Genomic DNA, 19,357 nt, shown 5'->3' on the forward strand with positions numbered 1-19,357 from the left:
GATGCTGCCTATATTCCAAAGCTTTCTCATTGCTTTTCCAGTCCTCATAAAAGCAATGTGTAGATTGCTTGTACTTTGTCATATCAGGTACTTCACATGACAGTGCTTTTTCTTACCAGTGTCTACCATATCTGGTGTCCACAAATTTTGATAAACAAAGTCACAAGGTCAAAGAGAAAATGTTTTCCAGTCCCATCCTCCTGGGATTGCCCTCAGTTTCCTACTGAGGCAGCCAGTCCTGAGTGGTCAGATCCAGTAGAAAGGTGCTTATTAAAGTATACCCCACTCTCTGTACCTGCTCTCCCCTTTGGAGCATTTTCTGATTCCCAGGAGGCTGGGAAGCTGGTTGGTAAGGGCTGCTGAGAGGCAAAGAGGCAGGTAGTGCTTTAGGCTGCCTTATGGGGGCTGGAGAGATAAGACATTCTGGGTGAAGGGCTGCCAAAGCTATCAGAACTGAAGGGCCGGCATCCCAGAGGCAAGGAGGCAGCCTAATGCACCCTGCCCCACATCTGGTTTTCCCCTTGAGGTATTTGTTGACTAGGCCAGGCTGGTCGGGAGGCTCACAAGTCAAGCCCTAAGCAGCTGAGTAGCAGACTGGGATTTGGGTAGTTTTGCTTTGCTGAGAAGAAGAAAATTGGAATTCAGAGCCCACCAAGGAAGAGGCTCCCTCAGAAACATCTTGAAATTCTCATTGCCGCTTCCAGAAGGTCAAACCTAGGAGGAGACTCTGTTTTCTGGTCCTTCAGAAACTGCAGACCAGCTTTGAGTCAGCTTGATGGAATGCAGGGCCCTTCCACAGCCTGCTGAGGATGGTGGGGGAGTGGTGGTGCCTTGGGAGAGCGTGCCATGAGAACTCAGGAGCTGGTGGCTTTCTCTTCCTTGATCCACATATATCTACTTTGTGAGCATCCCTCAAGTTTGGACACTCCTGATGTGTATGCTTCTCTCTAGGCCTGTTGTTTGTCATTGTTGTTCGATCGCTAAGTCTTGTTTGACTCTTTGTGACCTCATGAACGCCAGGCTTCCCTGTCCTTTGCCATCTCCTGGAGTTTGCTTAAACTCCTGTCCTTCGAGTCGATGATGCCATCCAACCATCTCATCCTCTGTCATCCTCTTCTTTTGCCTTTAATCTTTCCCAGCATCAGGGTCTTTTCCAATGAGTTGGTTCTTCATGTTAGGTGGCCAAAGTATTGGAGTTTCAGCTTCAGTATCAGTCCTTCCAGTGAGTATTCAGGGTTGATTTCCTTTAGGATTGACTGGTTTGACTTCCTTGCAGTCCCTCGGCATCACAATTTGAATGCATCAGTTCATCGGTGCTCAGCCTTCTTTCTTTATGGTCCAACTCTCACATCTGTATAAGACTTCTGGAAAAACTGTAGCTTTGACTATATGGACCTTTGTAGGCCTGTGATATGCTGCTATTTGAGGTTTCCACCTGAAATCTTGTAAGAGAAGAATGGAGGACTCCTGATAGATTTCTCTTTGAAACTGCCTTCATGCTTTTCCAGCCAGCCAGCTCTTCTTTGTAGAAAAGGAAAAGCAAACATCAAGGTTTACCGTTCTTTAGAACTCAGACTGAGCGCTGGTTCCTTTTGAACTCTCAAGGATATGAATGTAGAATTGTCTGGCTAAGACCTCCAGCATGTCCTTAGTCTGGGTTTTTCTTTCCTTCAAGTGTACAGTAGGAGTTGTTTTGAATGACTTGATGGGGTTCTAATGCATTGCTAACAAACTGTCAAATGGGGTGGGAGGATCAATCTTTGTTTTTTTGGTGCATGAAAAGTTCTTATCTGAACTAGGAAATAAAGCCCACATTTCTTGGGCTGACACAAAGAAAGAAAGATTTGCTGGCATGCCTCTTTTGAGGCATGAAGAAAGGAGTGCCACAGCCCTGACTGGAAAAAATAACCTTCTTTCAAAGAAAAGTACCCTTAGTTGATAGTCTCTGAAGCCCTTTTTGTGCACAAGAAAGGCAGGAGGAATTTCTGTAGGGGATTTAATATGATTTCTGTAGCAAAGTGGAAAACACAGAGACACACACGGAGAGGAGGCAGAGATGGCCAAGGTGACCATTTCAGACCTGCCTGGCACATCTCATTCCTTGCTTGCTGTGTTTGCTAATTTTTTTTTTTTTTTAAAGAAAGAAAATTCTGTTCAGCTCTCTTCTGGTTACACAGTGTCATTCTTGTTTATGTCCAGAAACAAATTAGAAAGATCCCAACCAGGGATTGAGCCCTGGCCTTGGCAGTGAAGCACCAAATCCTAACCCCTGGCCTGTCAGGGAATTCTGTCTGCAGTAGTTTTGAGATTGTAACAGGTCGTTCTGTCTCGTTAATATGAAAAGTGCCACTTATGCTGAAATTTGTCGGCCATTGTTTCCCGCTCACTTACCCAGTTTCTGAAGGTTTTTCTGGAGTTTTTCCATTGGCATAAAATTTTATCTGGAGTTTTTCTGTAGTCTTGTGCATTTCACTATTTACTTCATTGCCAGCATTTGTAGCAAATGTGAATGGCATCGGTAGAAATACCCGGAGGACCCCATTATGATGCCTTTTTCATCCTTTCTTTACCCTTAGACTTCTCTGCTTATATGGAAATATCCCCAATCCATAACTGCTTAGTTAAAAACCCCTCTTTTATTTGGAACCTAGTCAAAGGTTTGTTGTTATAATTTTAAAAATTTCTTTTATAAAAAGAAAAAAATTTCATGAAAAGGTTTTATGAAAGCCTGGTTCCCCGATTATTTTCTTTCTTGGAAACGTTTTAGTTTATTAGGCATATTTCCTTTCCCTGAAAGTGTGCTTATTTTATTACTATTTCCTTGTGGAGTTAAACAATGATATTTTAGTCCTGCTTCCATGCCCTCACTTACAGGTTTCCAGGAGCTCTTGAGCTGGGGTCAGAGTGGTCCCATGGAACTGGGCTCTGACAGACGGAGGGACCTCAGGCTGACCAGACCCAGAACTGTGGTCCAGTTGGCACTCCGTCTGTGGTCCCCCTGTCTTTTGTGATCTGTAGGCCGGTCTGGCTGAGGCGAAGCCTGAATAAACAGTGTCTGCTGGGCGTGGGGCACCTTGCCAGGCAAGGCAAGAATGTTGCTGATAGTTTTCACTTCTCATTTTCATTTTTTCTCAGTGGAAATAGTAATTTGTTGTGAATTTTTAAAATTGAGAAACTATGTGATGGAGTATTTGGCCTTCCCCCTTTCAGCAAGAGTGGGGAGTGTGTGTTGAAATCGGTATAATTCTGTTATGTGTCCGTCATTACTTCCTCTACCGATTCCTGTTCACCATTTAGAACCAAGTTCAGCTTTTCGAACTGAAAAGAAAAAGAGCCCTCTTTCTTCCAGATATCAATGAAATGTAAAATCTCAACTTTGCACTACAAATGAGTAAACATCGTAGAAGGTTTTACCTCCAATTATAATGAATTTATTTATTAAAATATAGTTGATTTACAGTGTTGTATTAGTTTTTGGTATGTAGCAAAGTGATTCAACTATGCGTATGTATATATTTATATACATTTTCATAATCTTTTCTATTATAGATTATTAAAGACTATTGGATACAGTTCGCTGTGCTATACAGTAGGACCTTGCTGTTATCCATCCTGCATATTGCTAGTTTGCGTCTGCTCTCCCAAGCTCCCAGTCCGTCTCTCCCCGGCCCCACCGTAACCACAGGTCTGTTCTCTGTGTCTGTGAGTCTGTTTCTCTTCTATAGACATGTTCATTTGTGTCATAATTTAGATTCCCCATGAAAGTGATGTCATAGCATATTTGTCTTTCTCTGTCCGACCTCACTTAGCTTTCAGGCCCATCTACGTTGCTGCAAATAGCCTCGTTTTGTTCTCTTTTATGACTGAGTCATATTCCGTTATGCATATATGTCCCATGTCTTCTTCATCTGCCAGACTGAACGTCTGATCCTGTGGCTTGCACGTTTACTACAGCACCTCAGTCACGCGGTGATGGTCAGGTGTACAGAGCAGAGCACTTGCTCTGACAATGTCCTGTTGTGTCTTCTGAATTGTGAGATTAAACAGCTTTCTTGGGTGTCATGACATTAAATCAGCCGAACGGACTGATGAGTGTCACTCCTGAGGCTGGTGCTGGCACACGGCAGCCCGGCCCGTCCTGAGCTTGGCCAGGGTGCGCTGTCTTCCCTCGGCTGCACCAGGGTCATGCACCAGAGGGCTGGCTGGATGGAAGCTGCGCTAAGACAGAAGATGTCCTAGATGAGTGGTTCCCAAACTGCCCTCTCCCCAGACAATAGTGTTCTAGAGCTGGGCCAATGTGTTTTCTCCATTTAAGTAAAAACAATGGAAAGAATTTTCTTAATTTTGTCTTGTCCCATGAAATTTCATTAACTGTTTATTGCTATTACTGCCAATCAACTTAGCACTGGGAGGTGACAAATGAACAAGGAGCAAAAAAATTTAGTGGAAGATGCGGGAATACCTGCTGCTGCTGCTGCTAAGTCACTTCCGTCGTGTCTGACTCTGTTTGACCCCATAGACGGCAGCCCACCAGGCTCCCCCATCCCTGGGATTCTCCAGGCAAGAACACTGGAGTGGGTTACCATTTCCTTCTCCAATGCATGAAAGTGAAAAGTGAAAGTGAGCGACTGCTCAAGTCTTGTCTGACTCTTAGCAATCCCATGGACTGGAGCCTACCAGGCTCCCCTGTCCATGGGATTTTCCAGGCAAGAGTACTGGAGTGGGGTGCCATTGCCTTCTCTGGCGGGAATACCTAGTCTTGCTTAATTGGATAGTTTAAAGAACTGTAAAATAAGATTGGATGTGATATTTATATGACTCATATAATGGAGCCATTTATGCTGGAATCTTAACACAGGGCAAGTGATCTTAGTTTGTGGACTGAGAAGCAGGGTGGAGTGGGAGCCTCCACGTGGGTTCAGAAGCAGGTACCTGGGCTTGTATCACAGCTCTGCCACATACGGACTCTCCCCAGCTCTGTGACCCTGGGCAGGTCACCTAACTCCTCTCTTTCTCAGTCCCTCACCTATGAAGTAGAGACAATAATGTACCAACTTCATGGTTATTGTGAAAACTAAATGAATCAACACATGCAGAATACTTAGAATATGCCTGGTGCAATGTGCTATACAGTGTTACGGAATGTTGTTTTGTGATGTTAGATGTAAATATTTCATGGTGCTCAGCAGAGAACACTGTGGCCCTGTATTGTGAGCATATCTGAGAACCATGGGTTTGGGGTTTCTCTCCTAGTTCTGAAATCCTATTATTCTGTGTCACAGAATTAGATTCCCCATTATCTTTCTTGCCCTTTTTTACAACTTAGTGCTTTAATGGAAGTGGTTTTTTCCCCTCCCCTCTGTACCTAGTGTGCAAATCACTCTTTTCCTTTTCCAAGTGGGATCTAATCTTAAATATGACTTCAAAGGATTCCCTTCCTGTTTCTTGACACAAAGGTGGTTTTGTATTGTGGGCATTAGTTACCCTTATCTACTACTACACGCCTAACATCCTTCAGCTTTTTATCCTATAGATGAGGACACTGAAGCTCAGAGAGAGTAACCAAACCGTCTAAAGCTACAAGTGGCAGGTCCATGACTTGACGTCAGGCTGTCTGACTCCAAAGCCTGCTCTAATGTCAGTACAGCAAATTGAAGTTGCCGTTCCGGTGGCTGTGATCCTGTTCCAGTGTAACTAACCTAAAGCAAGTTCTGGCCCCAAATATCCAGATAGGTTTTCCTCAAGGATGCTTTTTTGATGCTATCCCTGCTTATTCAGAGAAAGCTGAAATGTTCAACAAGCAGGGAGTTCTCTGGTGGTTCCTTGGTCAAGAATCCACCTGCCAATGCAGGGGATACGGGTTTGATCCCTGGTCCCTGGTCGGGGCAGCTAAAAGCCTGTGATCCACAGCTACTGAAGCCTGCATGCCCTGGAGCCCATGCTCCAAAACAAGAGAAGCCACTGCAATGAGAAGCCCAAGCACCACAGCTAGACAGCAGCCCCTGCTCTCTGAACTAGAGAAAACTGTGCGAGGAATGAAGATCCAAAATTTAAAAGAAAAAGTTTTAAGCAAACAAAAATAAGCAATTGTTTGTGCACCAGGCCAGACAGCCTCTGGGCCCAGCCACTTTCTGTCTGCCCCAGGGGATCTTTCCTGTCCTGCACACTCTGCCCTAGCCACGAGGAGAGGCAGCTGGCGGGCCCCCTTGGTGTCTGCTCTTTAACGTTTCCCAACCGCTGGCTGCTGAGTGTCTGGACTGTGGTGCTGGTGGCACCAGGTGCTCAGGGAGAAGACAGCAGCCCCCACCCTGGGGCTGGACCCCTCCTGTTCTGTCCCCAGACTGCACCCACTCCTCCCTCCCCAGATTGCGAAGCCACCTCCTCCATTGCTTTCCACAGTTTTTATATCCATTTTGCAAGTGTGTCAGCCTCCCTCTAACTTCTCTCCATGACTCATGTCTCCTGTTAAAATTCAGGGAAAGGGTTAGCAATTTCTGCTGGTTACTTTGTAATGAGCCAGAGAAGTCGGTTCGCATGCCTACAGCCAGAGAAGTCGGTTCACAGGCCTACCGTCTAGAATGCAGCACACTTCTCCGTGTAAAGAATGATGTGTCTGGAGGGAGCCATGCCACCCCAGCACAGAAACCTCTGCTGTAGCCTCAGTGTTTCTGAGGCTCAGTAATGTGCCTGTCTACCTTTGAAGGTGGGTCTGGGCCTCTTCTTCCACCTCTTCCTGCAGGTCATGAATCAGGAGTGTCTTCGATTCCATGTCCTACGTGGTTCTGGAGAACTGGCTTCTTTCAGCCCAGAAAGGCCAGTGCTGGTGGGAAACAGGCTGGTGGGTGGTAGGGAGTGAGCAGCACCTGGGAAACAGGGGAACTATGAGGAGGGGAGATGAGGTGGAGGCTGGACCCCTGGGCCACTCCATCTGGCTCAAGGCTGCCTTACCAGTGAACCGGCTGGAAAGGCAGGCGTTTCTCTGGCCTTCCTCGTCCCCCTTACTGTTCCTCAGTGTCACTCTTAACCATGCAGGTGTCCCAGGTGGGTTGGGAAGCCAGCTGCCCTTCCGTCCCACTAGACTGTGAGCTCCAAGGGAGCAGAGTTCTTGCTCACCTTTAATGCTCGATGTTCACAAAGCATGAAAAAAATTACTACTAGTTTTTGAATATTTATCATCATGCTCTGTGATCCCAAATGCTGTCATGTTGTATTGAACCGAAGATGTTGCTGGTAAGAAACACAATTATTTTATGTATCATTACGAAAGGAACAAGACTTGCCACCTAAACTCTGATACAAGGGCTTTCTGCTACTTAGAATTTTTATCGTATACTTGTTGAAACAGCTCTTTTAGATTCATTTGGGCATGGATTGGTATCATTCATGCACATATGTGGAGGGGAAAATATAAGTAAAATGTTTAACATACTCCTAAATATCGTCACTTTCAGAATCTGACTCGAGAACCACTTTTGGCTCAGAGTCTTACTGTCTCTGTGTCACCAAGAGTGTTGGTGACGCAGCGTTTCTGCTGTTACCAGGAATCTCCTGCAAGCAGCTCCTACCCATTCTGGGAGTTGTGATCCTGGTGTGTTTTCACTCAGCCTGTGGCAGGCCTGTGTTTCCACGTGTCTCAGTAATAACTTCGCACAATGCAGCATCGTTCATGCTGCCCTGTCTCATATTCACGTACCGTAGATTTGGTGGGCAAGGTCATTTTTCCAGTGACGGATGTTTGCTTCCCTAATCAAATTTATGCCCAGCTGCTGTTCATATGCCTCTTGGATTAATGCCAAATTATAGTGTCATCTTTTTGAAGACATTTAAAGTGGCAGCTCCATTCAGGATGTCTAGTGCTGACAATACACTGACTCAGTGAAGCGAGGGCAGAACTAATGAAGGGCAGCGAGCAAGGTCACACTCGAGCAGGCAGTATGTCCACATCCTTCCCGCCATCTGGATGGTAGTTACTACAGAACCCAGTGTGGTGGAGTCAACCCTCACTCAGCAACGTGAGCAAAAGTGAAAAAAAAAAGTACGTTCAAGACTTGATGGAACTCTTACAGCAACCGTGCCAGGCAGATAATTTGGATTTTCCAATGAGGAGACTGAGACTCAGTCTGTGGCTTACTATTGTCGTACCCTGGTAAACACGTAGTAGATTTGGGGGCATAGAACCCAGATTTGTCCAATTCTAAGGCTCATACTTTCAATTATATTGTTACACTCTTTATTCATATGTGTGTATGTTCAGTTCTGTCTGACTCTTTGTGACCCCATGGATTGTAGCCACCAGGCTCCTTTGTCCATGGGATTTCCCAGGCAAGAATACTGGAGTAGGTTGCCATTTCTTCCTCCAGGGGATCTTCCCGGCCCAGAGATTGAACCCACACCTCTTACGTCTCCTGCATTGGCAGGTGGATTCTTTCCCACCAGTACCTATGATGTATATTAATATATATGACCTAGAATAGTCCCTGGCACATACTAATTTAATACACTTATTAATAAATTTAATAAATATTTGTTGACTAACCAACCCAGGGATCGAACCCAGGTCTCCCACATTGCAGGTGGATTCTTTACCAGCTGAGCCACAAGGGAAGCCCAGGAATACTGGAGTGGGTAGCCTATCCCTTCTCCAGCAGATCTTCCCGACCCAGGAATCTAATGAGGCTCTCCTGCACTGCAGGTGGATTCTTTACCAGTGGGCTTTCAGGGAAGCCCATAAAATCATTAGAGTCCAAAAGACTTCCATACATCTGTGTCCCTTTTGCTGTCTCGCATATAGGGTCATTGTCACCATCTTTCTAAATTCCATATATATGCGTTAATATGCTGTATTGGTGTTTTTCTGACTTACTTCACTCTGTATAATAGGCTCCAGTTTCATCCACCTCATTAGAACTGATTCAAATGTATTATTTTTAATAGCTGAATAATATTCCATTGTGTATATGTACCAAGGCTTTCTTATCCAATCGTCTGCTGATGGACATCTAGGTTGCTTCCATGTCCTGGCTACTATAAACAGTGCTGCAATGAACATTGGGGTACACGTGTCTCTTTTAATTCTGGTTTCCTCGGTATGTATGCCCAGCAGTGGGATTGCTGGGTCATATGGCAGTTCTAGTTCCAGTTTTTTAAGGAATTCCACACTGTTCTCCATCGTGGCTGTACTAGTTCACATTCCCACCAACAGTGTAAGAGGGTTCCCTTTTCTCCACACCCTCTCCAGCATTTATTGTTTGCAGACTTTTGGATTGCAGCCATTCTGACCAGCGTGAGATGGTACCTCACTGTGGTTTTGATTTGTATTTCTCTGATAATGAGTGATGTTGAGCATCTTTTCATGTGTTTGTTAGCCATCTGTAGGTCTTCTTTGGAGAAATGTCTGTTTAGTTCTTTGGCCCATTTTTTGAGAATAGCATTGAAACATGTATATTATCTTATGTGAAACAGATCACCAGTCCAGGTTCAATGCATGAGACAGGGTGCTCAGGGCTGGTGCACTGGGATAACCCTGAGTGATGGGATGGGGAGGGAGGTGGGAGGGGGGTTCAGGATGGGGAACACATGTACACCCATGGCTGATTCATGTCAGTGTATGGCAAAAACCACTACAATATTGTAAAGTAATTAGCCTCCATTTAAAATAAATAAATTAAAAAAAAATAAAATTTACCACCTTAAAAAAATCATTAGAGAGAATAGAAATGCTTCTTTTCCTGGAAATGAAGTCTCTGACATTTTGGACAGTGGGTGAAAGAAAGAAAGAATGATGGGTGGCCATTCTCTAGACAAGCTACAGTTTATGGCTCTCAGGTTCTTTGAGGTTGAGAAGAGGAGCAGAGAACTCTGTTCCCAGCTCACAGAGTCTGTCAGCACCCACCTGTTGGACAGCGCTAAGGTACTTCCTGGAATCCTTCCTGCCCCTGACCCATTGCCTATAAATCAAGATCAACAGAGCTCTATAAACTGTGCTGTGAAATAAAAATAAAGGAAATCAAATATGACAAGCCTTGCTATGAAGGATGTCCAGGTACAGGGCGGTTGTTACTGGACAATTTGCTAAGTTAAAAAAATATAAAACGTTTTGAAAATTCTGAAGCTCTTATGGTTCATCAGGAAAATGTGAAAATTGGCATATTTGAGCACCACCATGTGCTAGATCTATGCCTGGGAGTTTTACACATGTCATGTAACCCTCACAGTAACACCAAGAGGTCATTATCATTTCCATTTTACATAGGATGAAATCGAGGCTCCAAGAGCATACGTGATTTGGCCAAGGGATGTAACTGCTGAGCAGCTGAGCTAGTGGGGAAGCCCAGGTGCTCAACTCAGAGTCTGTGGATTTTCTACTGTTCTCTGCTGCTTCCCATCTAAGCTTAAGGCCAGAAACCCTGTTATACTCTGGTTTTACAGTTGACAGTGCTGATGCTAGAGAATTTCAAGTGACTTACTTAGGAGCAGACTCATACCTAGAATTCAGTTTTCTTGAACAGTTTATTAAACAACAAATAATTGAAGAATATCACACAGTTTTAAACAGTTCAGTAGTTACAGAAACTCCATAGGTCTTGTAAGTATATCTAAAGAACAAGAACTGGGTGTTCTGTATTGGTGCTTTAGATTCCAGACATTTTTTGAATGAAAGAGTTCGCCTTCTTGGGCTTCTTTGTGTGCTAACAGTATTTTAAAATGAGTGAGTGAGTGAGTGAAAATCGCTTAGTTGTGTCTGATTCTTTGCGACCCCATGAGCTATACAGTCCATGGAATTCTCCAGGCTAGAATACTGGAGTGGATAGCCTTTCCCTTCTCCAGGCGATCTTCCCAATCCAGGGATTGAACCCAGGTTTCCCACATTGCAGGTGGAACCTTTACCAGTTGAGCCACAAGGGAAAGTGATTGGGAAGTACCATTTGGGGCAGCATTTCACATCTGTAGTACTAAACTTTACTAGCAGGCTTTCCTATGTGTCAGTGAACTGTTCTGTCATTTTACCCCATCTGCTAAGTATTATTTCCTTTTTTCTCCCCCATTATCCTTGCTGTATGTGGTTTCCGGTGTTTTATGTCATTGTTAACGTCTACTTCTTTATCTTGGTAAGACTGAAGAAAGATATTTTAGTCTGGAGTAAATTTCGCCTCCCTTCCCTTCTCTGCTTTTTGTTCCTGTTCATCCTTCTACTTTCATCTTCTCCAAGAAGTCATCCGTGGATACCCACTTAGGAATCAGGTGTCTTCTTCTTTTTCCCCCTGGCAACCAATCCGTGCACATGATCAAGGACCTGCCACACGCCAGATCTAGAGCGACTCACATTCCTTGACATGAAGGAACTCAGCGTTGAGATGGGGAGGCACACAGTTAGACAGAAAGATGCAATATGATTGAATGCCTTATTTTAAAGCTACTTGGTGAGTGTTTTTCATGGGGCAGGCATTGTGTGAAGTGAGCATCTTATGTGCATTATCTCCCATTCTCTTAATAACCTTATGATCCTGGTTGTAAGGAGAAGGAGAGTGATTTAGAGCACATCCATGTTCTGCCTAATATCACTGAAGTCACAGAATTGCTGCCGAAATCTGGGTCCAGAGCCCACGCTTGTAGCCACTCTGCCTCCTGTGCAGGTCAGAGCACTTCCCTGTGTGTCCCCAGGCCCTCATGTGCCAGGCACGGGGAGAGGACAGCCCCAGTGCTGGAGTTAGAAAGTAACAGTTGCTTAATAGTCACACGGCCACTTTAACTGACTGCATAGCATCCTTCAGTTAGGAATTCAAAATACAAGAATTCAAGACATAACACGCATGTCCAAACTTACTCATCACACACATTGAAAATAACCATTTATCAACATAACATTAAATACATTACGATATGTTCATACGATGAAATGATCAAGCTCTAGTGAAGAAGGAACAAATGCTATAGGGATCTGGAGCAATGTCAAAGGGAGAGTATTATGTGGAATAAACAAGGTTTAAAAGAGATGCTGCTTTGTGCAGAATCGATACTGTGATGCCATTTGTGGTTTGGAGGAGCAGAGAGTATTTATAGTTTTGTTTTTATACAATATAAATTGCTTGTATAACATATCTTTGGAAGAATAGATAAGAAATCGATACAATGAATTGGTTCTGAAGACTGGTAAGGGATTCTAGGTAGCAAGATTGTCCACCGTACAGCTTGTTGTTCCTTTTGAATTTTGAGCCAACTGGATTTGCCACCTATTGAAAGTATGTAACTAAAAATAAAAGAAATAACAGGCAGCTTGCTAGAAATGAAAACAAATAAGAAAGGCACTCTGGGCTGGTGTGTTTTCTGAGTATGGGAGTTAAGCCTGCCTCCATCCTTGCTGCATCCCAGTGTGTGCTTGGTTGTTTGTGCAATTGATCAACTAAGCTGAAAAAATAAAATCTCTGATTCCTGTGTGGGGAAAGAATAGAATTTTTTTCTATTGTATTAATTCCTGTTGAAAATAGGTATCCTGAGTCTAACCATGAAGAGACATCAGACGAACTCAATTTAAGGGACCTTCTGAAAAATAAATGGCCTGTGAGTTTGTAAAATGTCAAGGTCATGGAGAACTAGGAAAGACTGGGGACTGTTCCTGGTCGGAGGGAACTGACAGGACATGTTGGCAGCGACACGCCGTGCGTGAGGCCGGAGTGGACCCTTGGCCAGAAAAAGAGGGCTTTCCTTCTCTGCAAAGGACGGTAATCAGACAATTGGCAAAAGCTGAATGTGGTCTGTAAGTTAGATAATAGCACTGTTAATATGCTGATTTTGATAGAAGTACTGTGGTTCTGTGAGAAAATATCCTTCTTTTAGGAAATAGGCACTGAAGAATTTAGTAGCAAAGGAGTTTTTTGCCTGCAACTTACTCTCAAATAGTTTAAGTTAAAAAAAGAAGATGAAAAAGAGAAAGAGGGGATGAAAGAGATGGAGAGAGAATAATAAAACAAACATGGTAAAATGTTAACATTTGGGGGAACAGTGAAGAAATACAAATTCTTTGTACTATTTTTGCTGCTTTTCCATCTGAAATTATTAAAAAAAAAATTTAAACATTTCCAGTGTGGAACATTTTCTGATTTTATAATATGGGGCCTCTTGTACAGATTTTATCTACTTTTGTACAATTTTGTGATTATCTTCCTGTAGCTCTTTGTATTATTGGTGACATTCCTCTGAGTTTCTTAATATTTTTGTTCCTTTTAAAAAATATGTAACAACTTTGTTGAAGTTTAATTCACATACTGTACAACTCACCCTCACTATCTTTTTGTGTATGCTTAAATAGTACAACTATGTAAGGAAGATATGCTTAACAAAAAGACAACATTGTAGGTGTAATTTACACATGATAAAATTCACCTCTTTTAACTGAATAGGTTGATGGCTTTTGACATGTGATCTCCCCATGTATCTACCACCCCAGTCTAGATACAAGATAGAGAACATTACAGCCCCTTTGCTTACAGTCACCTGCTGTTGACGGGGGCATTGTTTGCAGGATCCTCTGGAGGGTGCAGGGCGAGTGTGTGTGGTGGGGCGGCTTCTGTTGGGGTGAGGATGCTGGTGATGCAGCTGAGCCCCTCCCTGGCTCCCGAGAGGATCCCAGGTGGTTCGGACGTGGCCATTCTGTATCCCAGACACCCCGACGCTGTGTGTCCCAGTTTCTTTTCTTCTACGGGCCTTATTCCGGTTCAGAGGCTGGAGCATGTGTAGCTTCAGAATGTTTCTCAGGGTATTTCACAGTGGAGAAAGTTCTGGCAGGGTTCTGGGCAGTGGTCCTTCTCATCTTTAGTTGAGTGGTGTTCTGAGCAGCTTGGCCTTGGCCTGTCTATGATGCCACTTACTGGGCCAGCAGAAGGAGGTGTATCAGGCCCGGCTGCCCTGTTAAACAGCAGATCTCACGTGACCTTTAAAGCATCAGTGTTTTATCATCATCAAAAGGGAAGATTGATTACAACATCTGTTTTGGAAAATAGTCATATTTCAAGATATAGGTTTTGTGCCCATTGATGTTTAGTGAGGCTTTGATTTTGCCAGCTCATCACTCCTGTATTGACTCCACAGAAACAAAGTTGGTATCTGTATTCACCAAACTGTGGCCCAGAAAATTTGGCTCCCTCCACCTGCCATTTTCCCTTATTTTGTGACTTTTATTATGCTGCTTTTCATTTTGAGTTGGTGGTATAGGAAGTCAGTGTCTTGACAGGTGTGCAAACAGGGACGAGCTTACTGACACCAGTAAGATTTGGTGTCAGCCCAGCACTTGACTGACTTTAGTACATTGGGGCCTTGTCACCCTCCTCCTGGGGAGAACTAGGGACCGCACTCAGGCTCCATCCACCTGACGTGGGCCCAGAGCAGAACATGCACGCAGGACATTGTGTCATTATTACATATAATTTCTCCATTTTCACCTTTTTTGCCCAGGTGTGTTATCTCTTACAAAGCTTTTTTTTTTTTAAGTCTTGGGTCCTGTTCTCTTTTTCTCAGGCACGCTGCCGAGAGGCCTTCCTGTCCCTGACGAGCACGTGCGTGGGAGACAGATGACTGTCCTTCACCCTGCACAACTCTAGGTGCCCGGGCCGCTCTCCAGCTGGGAGGGGATGGATTCCAAAGATGAAAGCTCACACGTGTGGCCCCCGGCTGCAGAGCACGAGGAGAACGCTGCACAGGTGAAAAGTGCTCTCCCAGCTGGGCACTGACTGTGGTGTTTTAGTTGGTAGAGTTTGCTGACAGCTAGAGAAAGAGCAGCTCCTGTATAGTGATGTGGGGCAAGGAGGGAGCTGATGGGCGGACGTGGTTCTCAAGGAATGGGCAGCACTTCGAATGCTCCATCTGCATGGGTTGCTGTGATTTCAGGAAGCTATGTACCACCCAGGGGCGTCTCTGCCTTTCCCCCAGCTTACTCTCATAATCCTCCTCACTGCTCCGTTTTATTTCATGGTGAAAGCTTCAAACTGCAGGGTTTCTTTTATGTTATCCAGGAAAGGGTTTTGAGTTTTTGTGTGTAGTGAAGTACAAGGTATGTCTATAAAGTGAGTGGCTTTTCCTTTTCTTTTCAAATTCAGAATGTAAACTTCTCATTGAAAGTTGTCCCAGTGAATCAACAGCTCTGGAGGTTAGTCACTTATTCAGATATTGCTCTACTAACCAGCTACACAATCTTTTGACTGTCCTTAGCAAAAGTGAATCTCTGCATTTTTGGTATGGATTTGAATTTTGGTAAGAGTCAGCAGTCATAGGGAGCCACGTTTTATATGTGACCAAAGTATGAAACTTCATTTTAAAGCATTATAATGTATACGTAATTTCATTTTCATCAAATTACATAACCATAGTTGTTCAGTTGCTAAGTAATCAGAAAATTTATATTAAAGCCTTAAAATACACGTTTGATTTAAGTAGTATAACTAATGTTACAGTACATAAAATCAGTCATCAGATGTGATTTAAAAGTCTGTGTCTGAATACTGAGAAAAAGCTACCAGAGAAGCTTCCAGCAGAATAATTGAGAATGCTGTTTTGGTTCTATCTGGTTGCTACTTTCATGTAGTTATATGTTTTGGGGTACTTTGTTTATAAAGAAAAACGTAGTCCATTAATAAGTAAGGTCCATATTTGTAGGTAACCAGACAGTAGACAGCAGAGCTCAGCACCCTCTGTTGCATCCCATCCTCGCAATATTTCTTCTCCCATCCAGGAATCCTGGTTTCGCCGAGTACTTGGTGATGAAGACCAAGTTGAAGAGTTTGGATAACTCTCAAGGAGAAAATTTTTTTTCCTTCTTAAGCACTGAGACTAGTTAAAGATTTTGATGTTAATGAACAAACACAAAAGTGCAGCACTTAAAACTGCACAAATATTTCAGAAGCCCAATTCTTGTGCAAACTGTATCTTCATGGGCAGAGCAGATTTATGTAGAAGCTGGGGTAATACTCACTTAGTGCTAAAGTGGACATTTGTTTTATATACATGGTGCTTGACTGCATCTTGTCTCCAGTTTTCTTTCTGTGGGTTGAATTAGCTTATGTCATCTTTGGGATCTGTTCTCCACTGGAAAAAACTGAAATAAAAAATTATGTGTAAAGCCAAGACAGTGTAAGAGCAAAGATTCCGACCTAAGAGGGCCTGACTTCAATATTAGCACATAAATTATTTCTCTCCCAAATGCGTACTTTGACCATCTGCTTTGTACCTTCAGTATCAGACACTAGGCTGTGTGCCAACCTGCAGGAACTCAAACCTCCAAAGCTGACTGCTCAGAAAGCACTTTACAGAATCAGTTTCTGCTTTAGTTCCTCATAGACAGAAAATTATTTCCCATGGTGACAACTGAAATAGTTATCCAAAACCCCTGAAAAGTACATTCTCAGAATTTTTTGTGTCCTTACCTACTTGGCACAGAAGAGTTCTGTTACATTCACCAAGTCAGCAGACATTCACCCCTTGCCTACAGAACAGCCACGGAGGACAAAAGAATTTTATGAAAGCAAGTGACCTTGTTTTAATGTGTTTGCCCAAAGGCACTCTTCGTTAGAAAGTAGAATTTTTATGACATGTTGAAAGCAACTGACTTTTGAGTCTTGACATATTTTTCCATCTTACAGAATAATCTGTGTTTTGTAGTTTGATAGTATTGTCCATCAGGAATCTTCTGTCACATTTCTTCTCAGCACGCCTCAAAAGAGAGACCTGCAGTTGATATTTGAGGCAAAGGGGTGTTTAAATTGGTTGCTTAATATCAAGTAAAAATCAATGAGAAGGTCCTTGGATCCCTCTGCCAAGTCACTAACTCAGCACAGATGATCCATTTGCTCACTGTGTTCTCCTTTCATGGGGATCTTTTAGAAATGCAAGTGTGTGGTGTTCTCGGTCAGTTGCCCGTCTTTGTGCTACAGGGTGGGTTCCACAAGGATGATCGCTTCGTACTTGCTGTTTTTTTTGCCCCAGGTGCATTTTGTTCCAGACGCTGGAACTGTGGCCCAGATCGTCTACACCGATGACCAGGTCCGTCCGCCGCAGCAGGTGGTGTACACGGCAGATGGTGCCTCCTACGCTTCCGTGGATGGTCCTCAGCACACACTGGTCTACATCCATCCCGTGGAAGCTGCGCAGGCACGTTGGGACCATGGTTGATGGCTTGTTTGTTAATCTGTTAATTCATCCCTTAGGTTTACGCTCTGCCAGTCACTGTGCTGCTGGCGGGTGATGCCGGAAATAGGCAGATAAGATGTGTGCTCTCAAGGAGCTTATAACCATCTTGGCAGAGGAAGATGTCGTTTATTTATTTAAATAAAGTGTAAGGAGTTAGAGCACTAACCTGGAATGAGGTCTTTTCCCCACTGACTGTTGATGTCTATCGATTATTATTATAAACAAGATTATCAGCCTGTTACTTTTCCTAAGTATCAAGAACCAGGCCAAACATGGCATTTATTTCTGTGTAACTTAATCAAGATGAATCTCAGTGGAAACATGCACGTTATTTCAGTTAAACGTGTAAGTGAGGGATCCCACTAGCTTGTTAACTGCTATTTACTAATAACTTATTGACTTTTAGGACTGTATAGAAGTGAGGGTAAAATTATAACTGCTTTCATTTTTTTTGCTAGTGACTCTCAGTGTTGGTTTCCAAATGCATAACAGGAATATCCCCTAATATATAAATGTTACTTTGTATTTTTAGCACTTTATAATGTACATAGCACTTTAAAATATATTAGAAATCAGTTCCATTGTTTTTTGTTAAGAAAAATTTTTTTTTAACATGGACCATTTTTAAAGTCTTCATTGAATTTGTTACAATATTGCTTCTGTTTTTATGCTTTTGGTTTTTTGGCTGAGAGGCATGTGGGATCTTAGTTCCCCAACCAGAGTTGAACCTGTACCCCTGGATTAGAAGGTAAAGTCTTAACCATTGGCCCTCCAGTGAAGTCCCCAGTTCCATAGTTTTTGTAGTAGGATCCTGGTAATGAAAATTTGCCCTCATGCAATGTTTAATCAGGAGACCCAAAGTACTCCCAAGAAGAAATGAGACCCACCTAATAAATGCCTTTCAAATCTATATAAAGGTAAAATTGCCTGATAGTCAGATGTTACTTTTGGAATAGCCCTTCTCAGTTTTAGTCCCCCAGCTGTACTGAAATAAGAACACGTAGATTATGTAAAGAATGTCCTGTGCTCAACTTATAAATCATTACTATGTTACTAAATGTCTGAGTTATGATAGTTTTTAAACGTCAAATATAAGAAATCTGAAGCTCGCTAAAATTCTTTTACAGTTCTCTGGAGTCAGCACTTAACCATGGTTCCTATGACCATAAATTTGCTAAAGCCTTAGGCAAATTAGAGTCATTTAAAAGTTTTAGAGGAAAGAATACTTTTTTGGATTGGAGATTTCTTGTGGTGTCCTGGCTAAAATAATTTTGAAGGTTTTCCTTCTTTAGTTATCACGACTGTCAGCCAAATAATGTTTATAATAAGAACCTTGAAAATTATGATCTTACTGGCTTTATCCAAAAAAGAGTCTGTGGAACATTAAATGCAATTTATTTATTTATTTTCTATATCTGCTGAGTGTGCATTTTTATTGGGAAGAGTTGTAATCCTTGGGTATACAGTATTCTTCTCTTTGTCAGTGTATCTCCAACCATTTTCATTTAATTGCAAGTCTACCCCTGAGACAGAGTGGTACGTGAGAATGCATGCCCCCTTGTTCCTGGAATGCCTTTTTAATTAACCGTGACATTCAATCTCAGGAGAGGCTTTGCTTTAGAGTAAAATCACGAAGTATGCAGTGTGTTGGCCAATGAAGAGGGTTAGCTTTTACAATCTCTTTGAAGACATATAAATGAAAGGCTTTAGCAAAATACAGGATTACTGTCTTTATCTTCTTTATTAATGAAAGATTATTACTAGCTATTTGAGAGTAACTCTCTCAGGAATTGGTGCTTAGCAGTAGGATAATTTTTCCTGCATAGACAAGCTGTCTGAAGATCTATTGATAAGCGTTTGTTGTTGTTGTTGTTTGTTTAGACGCTGTTTACAGACCCAGGCCAAGTAGCTTATGTCCAACAGGATGCTACAGCTCAGCAGGTAATGAGTTGCTTTTTTGCCTTCTTGTTGTTTCTGGAGAATATTATGAAGTTACCCTTTCCTGAAATACCCCTAACCTCTGCACTGCGCATGCTCTGAAAGTCTGTGTCTCATGTGTTTAGAATATTCTCGATGTCTGTTAATAAAGACAAAGCAGAACGCGACATTAGCACACTCCAACCAGTATGTATTGAAATACTTTGGTAATACAAAAATGATTTGTCAGGGAAATTTAAGCATT

General features: G+C 42.8%; 1 protein-coding gene across 8 annotated transcripts in view; it reads left to right on the forward strand.

Moving 5' to 3' along the window:
* Positions 1 to 14,624: 14,624 nt before the first annotated feature.
* The window catches only part of PRDM10 (PR/SET domain 10), a 60,097-nt gene continuing 55,364 nt past the window's right edge, over positions 14,625 to 19,357 (forward strand). For 7 of the 8 annotated variants that reach the window (XM_068976145.1, XM_068976147.1, XM_068976144.1 and 4 more), the window contains exons 1-3: positions 14,625 to 14,693; positions 16,972 to 17,136; positions 19,057 to 19,116. In XM_068976145.1, the coding sequence (XP_068832246.1) occupies positions 14,625 to 14,693; positions 16,972 to 17,136; positions 19,057 to 19,116 (294 nt within the window). The remainder of the gene's footprint in view (positions 14,694 to 16,971; positions 17,137 to 19,056; positions 19,117 to 19,357) is intronic. The other variant, XM_068976146.1, reaches the window with a different exon arrangement.

This window comes from Capricornis sumatraensis, chromosome 8 (genome assembly GCF_032405125.1).
Source record: "Capricornis sumatraensis isolate serow.1 chromosome 8, serow.2, whole genome shotgun sequence".
NCBI lineage: Eukaryota > Metazoa > Chordata > Mammalia > Artiodactyla > Bovidae > Capricornis > Capricornis sumatraensis.